Source organism: Ictalurus punctatus, chromosome 27 (genome assembly GCF_001660625.3).
Source record: "Ictalurus punctatus breed USDA103 chromosome 27, Coco_2.0, whole genome shotgun sequence".
In the NCBI taxonomy this organism is placed as follows: Eukaryota; Metazoa; Chordata; class Actinopteri; order Siluriformes; family Ictaluridae; genus Ictalurus; species Ictalurus punctatus.
In genome coordinates, this window is record NC_030442.2 from 856,210 (window position 1) to 866,478 (window position 10,269).

A 10,269-nucleotide genomic window follows, 5' to 3' on the forward strand; every position below is an offset into this window, starting at 1 on the left:
GAAAAACATAAATTTACTCAAGAAAAGTGTGTTACACAGAACAATATTGGACAATTTAACGAACAATATTTTAAGTAAGCATTATAGCTAAACTCCCCCAGTCCAAAGACACGCATGGTAGTCTGATTGGCGTGTCTAAACTGTCCGTAGTATATGAATGGGTGTGTGAGTGTGTGTGTGATTGTGCCCTGTGATGGACTCGCACCCTGTCCAGGGTGTACCCCGCCTTGTGCCCCATGCTCCCTGGGATAGACTCCAGGTTCCCCGTGACCCTGAAAAGGAGTAAGCGGTATAGAAGATGGATGGATGGATGGAAATATCCTGGCATAAGCATATGGATGTTTTTTTGTTGTTGTTATTTGTTTTTGTTTATTTTTATTGCCAGTAGTCAGAGTAGGCTATGTTTGCAGAGTTCCAAGAGGTAAAAATAATAATAATAATAATAATAATAATAATAATAATAATAATAATAATAAAAATAAAAAAAAACCTGGACAGCGGTTGTCGGGGATAGGTGATGCGCATGCGCACAAGCCTCACATATCCAAACACAAGCGCTCCACGGAGACGCGCTCTGGACACGCACCTGAACTAAAGTGCTCTGTGCTCTACCATCCACCTGCGGAGTCTGCGAGTCTGAAAGTACCTCGGAGAGCTGGTAAAATGCGCAAAGTAAAGTAGATATGAACAACAAAAGGAACTAAAACAAATCACCAAGAGGATTAAATAGTAAAACAGTACCCGGAAGTTCTACCATGTCTTTAGAGGAAATGTTGACCTCCATCGCAGAGGAAAAGACCGCGTCCAATGAGTCGTGGGAGAACCGGAGCTCACCGGACGCGCGCGAGGAGTTGTTTTGGCACGCTGGAGTCGCGATCGCAACCGCGTACGCGCTGATCATCGTAGTGGGTCTTATAGGCAACCTGACGCTCATCCGCACATTCTGCGCCGTCAAGTCCATGCGCAACGTCCCCAACTTGTTCCTGTGCAGCCTTGCGTTCGGCGATGTGCTGCTGCTTGTTACGTGCGCGCCCGTGGACGCCAGCCGGTACCTGTCCGACGAATGGCTCTTCGGTAGAACAGGATGCAAACTGATCCCGTTTATCCAGCTCACGTCCGTCGGTGTGTCAGTATTCACCCTCACCACTCTGGCAGCCGACAGGTAAGGACTTAGGGGCTTGATTTAGAATACATCCATGTTCAGTTCTTCAAACAAGTCCAGAGCGTCACGCACTGCGATGTCTGAAATAAATGATCCTCAAATAAATGTACTAAATATACTCAAATAAATGTCACCTGGATTATGCATCAGTTTATAACGAGCATGAACTTTATTAAATTTACATAATGTACATTATAACCAGGTGTCCTGAAAGTAACAAGGTAAAATAAAGATTTAAAAAGACAGGTGATTGTGGTCATTCCCAGTCCAGGGTGTCCCGAGTCCCCTAGGATAGGCTCCAGGCTCCATAGAATAAGCAGTACAGAAAATGTATGAATGGATAGATTATTAATTTTAGTCATTTACTTAGTCATATCATCCTAATCTGCACTTCTCCAATCAAGCGTGTGAACGATTTGTTTATTTCAATAAATAGTGTCCATTTCACTACAAATATTTTACACTACACCTAATTCCACAACGCATGAAACCGAACAGAAATAATATACAAAAGACAATTAGTGACATATAGAAATGCTGTCCCTAGAGTCTATTCCTTGGAGAAAACACTAACTGTCTTCCATAATGTTTAGTTTTGTGAACTGGGACTACAGATGTTCAGTAGTGGTCAAATCCAGAAACTGAGATCATCGCTGTAAAACCGTGTCCCTTTTAAGCATTTCTCTGTGCGTGTGAATGTATATTTGGGCAATTCTTTTAAAATGTGATAGAATTATAACGATCTAGCACAAACGTCCGGTCATTTGGCCGAAATATCTTGGTACTCAATGGAATTCATGATGTCTTCACAAGAGCCTTTTTTTTTTTTTTTACAGGTTGGTATATCTTGCTTGTCAACCTGCACACATTGCAAAAAGAAGTCATTAATAGTCTGCCGTCAGTGTTTGTTAATTAATGGGCACCATTCTGTGAGCAATATGTATACATATCCGCTTATGTTTATACACTGGAAAATTGTCGTCTGAGTTAGTCCAAACCATGTGTGTGGTCCCTGTCTTCTGGAACAGAATGAACCCCCCCGACTTGATGGAATTAAGGAGACTAATGTCATGCTTGGCTTCAGCATGAGAAGTGATATTTAGTCGTGTGCTTACAGATGCCCGCTTTGTAAAGCACTGTCTGATTGCATTGGATTGAACTGGATTGTATCGTATTGTGTTGTATGCTATGAGTCATTCCTTTTTTTTTCTTTCTTCATATTTAAAAAAAAAAAAAAAGTTTATTTATGAGCCAAACTACAGATATATTTGGTTAAAACAGCCACACAGTGATCTATATCGACATTTTATAATCTCCCGTATATGACAGATCCCTTCCTGTAAAACAAAACAAACAAAAAGGATTAGGTAATAATTTCACAGCATGACGGCACTGATGCAAATTCTGTTGATTGTAAGTGCTCTAACGATCACCCTACATGGAGAGATGATTTGATGCTGGGTTTCAAGGAAACACAGCTGTTTTTGAGCACAGGTGATGGATTGCGATTAACGCTAAGATGTTTTACAGCTGATCATCATTACGAGAGCTTTAATACTAACTACTTACAATACATTAGCACATATTCAGTATTCCTGGAGTACTGTAGTATAATCATCACTGGCAGTTTGGCACAAAATCACTTGCTACCTCTTGTGTTCCCTTTATGTCAGTGCCTGAAAGCCTAATAAATCAAGTGTAAAATGTTCCATTATTGGAGCAGCCTTGTGATGTAGCAGCGGCCATCAGCGTAGCAGTTCTTACAATAAAAGGTAAAAGCCTTCACACTCAAAGGAAGCTATCAGAGGAAGCATTTATACCTCATCCAAACCAATTTCTCTTAGAAATGCTTGTAATTAAGAGATTTTGAAGCAGCGGAGTTGGTCTTAATTATAATATTAATAATAATACTAATAGAAAAGACAGGTCTGTTCTGCCATGCCACGATGTGAAATGAACACTTAGATACGCATTATTCGATGCTACTGAGTAGTGTTTCTTTGTGATGCTTGGAATAGATTAAAGTAGTAATAGTAGTAATAATAATAATCACATTCTCATGTAGATGCTCACACAGTCAGAGTTATTGCTTCGGAATACCATATGATCTATTTTAAAAATCCATATAAATTCCCGTATACCAAACATTTTATTTATTACATGTACGGTATCATTTACGTAGCATTCCTATAATATATGCATTATTTCTTTATTACTTTCTTGTAACAGTACTGTAAAATTCTCCTTCTGTTTCAGATATAAAGCCATTGTGAAACCCATGGATATCCCAACGTCCCACGCCACAGCTAAGATCTGTTTGAAAGCTTCTGCTATTTGGCTCTTGTCCATGGTTCTGGCCATCCCCGAAGCCATTTTCTCTGACCTGCATACCTTTCACCTCACACAGACCAATGAAACCTTTAAAACATGCGCCCCATATCCCCACGCAGGAGACCTGCACCCCAAAATCCACTCCATGGCGTCTTTTCTTATATTCTATGTAATCCCCCTTTTCATCATTTCTGTGTACTACTTCTTCATCGCTAGGAGCCTGATTAGGAGCACAATTAACTTGCCAGTCGAGGGGAAGATGCCCATTAGGAGACAGGTGAGAAGCTACAAACACATCACGTAATTAAATGAATCATTTCGCGACAGCAATTTCTTAGAAACCTGAAACACCCGAGCACATGAAACAGTCTTGAATAAAACTCTCACTGTATACACATCACATATTTCACATCGCATCACCAAGGTTTAAAAGCCCACTTCAAAGACCATTACATTTAGTGCCAGTAGAGCAAGTGCATATATTTGTGCAATACCAAAATGCTTTTAATAATTAATTATCACAAATAAATACATTAATACATACTGGAATAGTAAAATAATCAGTTATGCATTTTAATTGATTAACTCTTTATACCAGAGCCCAAAAAATGGAATTTCCATCTGTTTTGGGGGTGCCCATGACCAGTATTGAATTAGTTTGTGATGTCACACTCCATAGTAGTAGTTAATGGCTCATATGAAAGTAGACACTCAGGCCTTTAAGAATTTGCATTTTTCATAAAGATTTCTTTTTTTTTTTTCTTTTCTTTTTTTATTTTTACCTAGCCCACTACGTTTAAAAATTAACATTCTCTTGTGGCAGTTGTGTACAGTCTTTTACTATCAAAAAAAAAAAGCTCTTCGCTGGTTTACAGTTACATTGAACAGGTTAGTTCCTGTTGTTTCTTGCCTCATAGCAGCTATACATAGTCATTCCTTCACCAGCCTCTCTTTTTTTATTTGCTCTTGAGACTGATAATAGAGCCTGTTATGTTGCTGCAGAACGTCCTCTGTTCTGAAGATTCTCCCCTGGTGGAAAACTTACTGAGTGTTACAAAGTGCTGGCACCCGAGACTCCTTCCGTAAATGATAAATGAACATTTAACATCTCCTTACAGAAAACTTGTCAACCAGGATATGTTTTTCTCTGTTGAATAACAGAACGTTTTTAGAATCTGTTTATTAGTCTTACATTATGTGGAGTGAGTGAAATGCCTTGCTGTTGCACTATTGTCAGAAGTGCTGATAGATAAAAAATAAATAATTATCAACATCTTCCAACTAGTTGGAAGTGAGAATTGGACATTGCTGCAGTATTACATTTAATTAGAACCACATGGTCAATTTAAATTGTATTTGTGTAGCGCTTTTACTAATGGACATTGTCTCAAAGCAGCTTTACAGAAGCATATAAACACAGGATGGAGATTTTAAGTGTGTGAATTTATCCCTATTGAGCGAGACGGTGGTGACGGTGGTGAGGGAAAACTCCCTGAGATGATCTGAGGAAGAAACCTTGAGAGGAACCGGACTCAGAAGGAACCCGTCCTCATCTGGGGAACGACGGATAGTGTGAGAGTAAAAGAAAGTTCATTATGGTTTAATATGAAGTCTGTTTGTTGAACTAGTCCACTGTTCACTAAAGGAGACCTGAGTGCAGAACTGCATGTGGTAATTGCAGTCCCAAGGCAGTCCCAATAGTAGCAACTGTCCCAACTAGTCCCAGCAACCACAGTGAGGAGGTCCATGTGGAATTGAGGTCTAAAACCATTTCCATGGTACTTCAAGCGGTACCGTCCTCAGCGATCTCCAGGCTGTAGCCTCCAGTTGATGAGAGCTCCATCCAGATGTAGGGCATCAGTATGGATCAGGCAGGTCCGGAGAGCAGAAAGGGTCAGGATCACTGGCATCTCCATAATATCAAGTTTGGCTCAACAGAAGGAGAGAGGGAGCATATAGTAAAAAGCATAAAGTAAAAAGCAGTGGGCCTAAAACAGAACCTTGTGGAACACCAAATTTAACCTTGGTATGCGTGGAGAAGTCTCCATTTACATCTACGACCTGATAACGATCGGTCAGATAAGACCTGAGCCAGGAGAGGACTGTTCCCTTAATGCAACAACATTTTCTAATCTATCAAGGAGAATAGTGTGATCTATAGTATCACAAGCTGCACTAAGGTCGAGTAACACAAGCAGCGAGACACAACCCTGATCAGAGGTCAGTAGAAGGTCATTTACTACTTTAACTAACGCTGTCTCTGTGCTATGATGAGGTCTAAATCCTGACTGATACATTTCATGAATGTTGTACGAGCAGAGCTGCCGTGCTACAACCTTTTCTAATATAGAAATAACTTCAAAAGAGTAGAATTTATGACTAGGTTTTTGTTTGAGGCCTAGATTATGTTCTAGATTTATATAATAATCTAGAACTAGACCTAGATTATTAGGTCTAGTTTAAAATCTTTGACTATATTCCAAAAACTCCCCGTGCCACATTAATGAGCAGCCTTCAACCCTTGATCACTTCAGTTATGTTGAAACAAATAGACAATCACAAAATTTATTAGCTATTCATATTATATTTTATATATATATATATATATATATATATATATATATATATATATATATATATATATATATATATATATATATATATATATATATATATATATATATATATATATAAATGATTAATAATGATTAATATTGCAACGTATAGAAGATGTTCTTGTATAATACGTATTACGACATCACAACAATTAACACTGTGTGTTAACATCGTTTAAAAAAATTAACTGGAGTAAAAAAAAAGGCAAGTGTAAAATGTTATAATTACAAATTAGCTGAGACATATTTATTATATTAAATGATTCAGTTATGTTTAAAAGGTGAAAAGGTTTCCAAAGCGAACATTGTTATGTAAAAGAGAGATCAGATTCTACTTACCATGCTACTGATGTGCTTGTAATTAATAGAAATATTTTATTAACATTCAGCATGGTGCATGTATTAATATTTTAACCTTTGTGTACACTGTGGATTTAAATACACCCCGATGACTAGCATGAAAAGATCTACAGTACAGTCGATTTAAATAACCTTTCATACCTTCTATATCTATGTCTGAAAAGACAAGTAATTGGTTCTCATGACTAATACTTTGTGAAGTAATAATGAGCATGCATGGTACACTGAAAAATAGATCATGAAATGTCAAATGACTCATTTTAACATGAAGCAAAGGGCATGGAATATTATGAGATGGACAGTTTGCTGTATTTATTAGAGATAAATCTGACCATAATACTTATTCGAGGTTTGTCCATAAATGTTTAATAGTGTGGTGAGTGAAAATTCAGTGAAGGTACCCTCTGCATCAGAAATCCAGGCATCACGCGAGAATTGTGTGTCTGTATCTGGGTCATGTAGTACAATACTAGTAGACCATACCCACTAAAATGTAATAATATAGCAGTAATGTCCGTGTCCACTCAAGGTCATTTTCTTATGGAATGTATTCCATGGTCTCCTTTGGTTATTTCCATTTATTTCACTGAATTAGCATTTCATTTACATACATAATCTGAAATTCCTCATTTCAGTTTTCTTTAGTGCATTAAACAAACACTATTCCTTTCACAAATTGAAATGTATCTTTTCAGTTGCACTGAACTGGAGCTTAGTCTTAAATAACGGTGTTGCGACGTAGCTAAGATAGTACAGTAAATTGGATAAGACTTTCATTATATCACTAATACAGCAATAATGTGGCACCATGGATCGGATGACTAGTTCATCATTTCCAACAGCATCTGTTCGCGTCAGCAAATCTTTTTTTTTTTTTTTTTTTTTACAACGAAATAATAAGGTACCATATTGTCTTTTTTAAAAAATTTTTTTTTTATATCAGTCATGGATGACAGCCAGATGCTTGACTTTAGGGACATTTTACAAATACATTTCCTTTGGCAAAGCAACTTACAACTGATCTGAGCAGGTACAGGTTAACTCCTAATCTTCCAATCAACAGCCCAGAGTGTTTACCTCTGATACCATTTTGGTATCATAATTGTAATATGATTTGTTTAGCACGGGATTTCATAAACAGTTTGAGAAATTTTATAACGCTCCTTATAAAAAAAAAAAATGAGCATGCATCTAGTAACTAGATTTTGGATTTGAAAGTTTTTGTCCGTTACATTTTCAAGGTGATTCTTGTGGTTTATAAAGGAGAAATACTTTCCCCTGTCTATTTCAGATGGAGTCGAGGAAGCGGCTGGCTAAGATGGTGTTGGTGTTCGTGGGCCTGTTTGCTATCTGCTGGCTCCCCAGCCACGTCATTTACCTGTACCGCTCCTACCACTACTCTGAAGTGGACACCTCCATGTTGCACTTTGTCACCAGTGTGGCTGCCCGCATCCTGGCGTTCACCAACTCGTGCGTCAACCCATTCGCCCTCTACCTGCTGAGCAAGAGTTTCCAGAAACAGTTCAACAAACATATCTGCTGCTGCTGCCCTCCACTGCCACTGCACCTTCACAGTGTGGTGCGCAGCAACACACGCATGAGCTCACTCAAAAGCACTCAGAATCACACCGTCGCCAGCTTCAGTCTCATTAATGCCAATCATGGCTGTCACGAGGGTTCTGTGTGACGGTGCTTTCTAAAGAGCGTCAGTCATTTTTCTTGTTATTCAGTGTTCATGAATGGTCAGTGTTCTTGTTGGTTGCTACTGTATTGTATTATTGTCTTGAATAAATATTATGCTTTACATTCTACACTGGTCAAAAAAACCAGCGAGCAAGTCAGTGCACTGAAAGCAGGAAAGCTTTTCAGCCCGTATTTCCACAACACAGGGTTTTTGCACATAGTTTTCCTGAATGCTGTTATACGAGTCCACGCTGCTCAATGATGGACTTTCTTCACATGAACTTCACGCAGTTGGTAGAATGTTACCCATCTGTGCTCCTGTAGTAGATGCTAAATAACAGTGGAAGTGTTTACATTCAGTGTTTTCGTAATGTTTAAAATGTTTTGGATTTAGATGCTGATATTGGTGTCTTGGTGTGTTAATACATTATGTTAATGAACTTATATACGCCTGTTTTTTTGGTTGCCGATAGAATTTAATGCTGTAAATGATTCTGTACGGTAAAACTGTGTATATGTGCGCTACGACAAAATGCTCAAACAGGTAGTCATCTTTATTTGAGAGGCATATTCATTTGTACATACTTCAATTTAAGCTTAGGTGACAAGCAGCACTCGGAGTATAATCTGATAAAGGTGTAGCTACCTGCTTCTTTCAATTTCAGCGGTCATCGGTCACAGCATCGGTGCCTGAGCCGTATCTGCTCCTGTGTCCATTAATGTTTTAGTGCATGATTGTTTATTCTGTGTGCGCAGACCAGACACAGCCATTTTGCTCAAAAAAGGACAAAAGTCATTTAAAAGAAATATGCAGCTAAAACCACGTATGCTGTCCTTCATGGTACTGTGACCAGTGTACGAAATAATGGTTTGGAAATGTGAATAAAGGAAATGAAAGTCTTTGTGTGCGTTATGTATCCACCATGAAAGATTTACATAGAAATCTTTATATAATTAACATTTGATTTCCAAGTGTACAAGATTTATTTTGGAATCTGCTTTTTCAGTTTACAAAAAAAACCAAGAAATTAGCACCAGAATTGAAGCACTTGAGAAATATTTCAATATATACATGTCATGTATCAGTGTGTGTGTGTCAACATTCCTAAAAGATTGCCAGCCTCTGTCTGATGCCGGTTCATCATGAAGCGAAAGCTAGAGAATGAGTCCTCGCTTTCTTGTGGATATCAGACACATGCACCAAACAGCACAGATGGAACTGGGATTCTGGACTACACAAGCATGCTTTTAGCCAACGCATGCTTGGAGTTCTGGAAAATGTCTGATTTTGTTTTTGTTAGCTGTCCCCTGTCAGTTCTTTTTTGGTCTCTGATGAAACAAATCAATTATTTTAGTTACTGTTCTTTGTTTCTCTTTTGCCATGTTTATGGCCTGTGTTCTGTCCTCATTTGTACCATTAGGGGATTTGCCACATATGAAGACTTTGAAGTTTACAGTTTGCCATCAATCAGACTTGAAAAAAAGGATGGAACGATCCTTAATACAGCCTTGCTATATCTGCTCATACTGTTATTATAACTACACTGAAATACATTTTCTTCATTTGAAATACATGTTCAATATGTCTCCAGGTTTTTATACTTTTCTCCTGGCTTCTCCAATCTATACTGTTAAAGATGACGTCTGTTTATATATGAAATGGATTGAGTGGTTTATACTCGACGGGTTTTTTTTGGAGTATAAATAGGACAACTGCAGATGAAGATTATTCTCCATTTGTGACAGGTATCTTAATAGCAGATCCGGGTTTAAACTCTCGAAGGGCTGCTGTTATTCGTCAGGTTAGTGCTGTACCATGCCACAATTCAGACGGCGTCAGCTTCAGAGGAATTCTAAGAAGTCACATTGGCTCTGCCTGTTTTCTGTGTTTCTTATGTGTAGCATAGGATTAATTATCTTTATTTATTATCTATGATAGTAGTATAAATAATATTAATAGTATCACACCTTTAAAGTGTATTAAACGTTTTGTTGTTGTTGTTGGGTTTTTTCTGCACAGACGGCATCAGAAGAAACCGTTATGGATAAAATTATGAATAAATGTAAAGGGACCTGTAACAGTAGCAGATTGGTCAGCTTATCCTTCAAACTGTCGAT

At 38.0% G+C, this 10,269-nt stretch overlaps 1 protein-coding gene across 1 annotated transcript; it reads left to right on the top strand.

Annotated features, from left to right (window-relative positions):
- The first annotated feature begins 591 nt into the window (after positions 1–591).
- On the top strand, positions 592–9,004 carry grpr (gastrin-releasing peptide receptor). The gene is made up of 3 exons (XM_017458409.3): positions 592–1,162; positions 3,419–3,770; positions 7,760–9,004. Exons 1-3 carry the CDS (start codon positions 756–758, stop codon positions 8,153–8,155), a joined length of 1,155 nt encoding a protein of 384 aa, XP_017313898.1. The 5' UTR covers positions 592–755; the 3' UTR covers positions 8,156–9,004.
- The last annotated feature ends 1,265 nt before the right edge of the window (positions 9,005–10,269 follow it).

What these genes read in the sequence shown, in the direction of transcription:
- grpr (XM_017458409.3), top strand. Translation starts at nt 756, where the DNA reads ATGTCTTTAGAGGAAATGTTGACCTCCATCGCAGAGGAAAAGACCGCG. An exon ending in ACCACTCTGGCAGCCGACAG is followed by an intron (nt 1,163 to 3,418) that starts GTAAGGACTTAG and finishes CTTCTGTTTCAG; the next exon opens with ATATAAAGCCATTGTGAAAC. An exon ending in AGATGCCCATTAGGAGACAG is followed by an intron (nt 3,771 to 7,759) that starts GTGAGAAGCTAC and finishes TGTCTATTTCAG; the next exon opens with ATGGAGTCGAGGAAGCGGCT.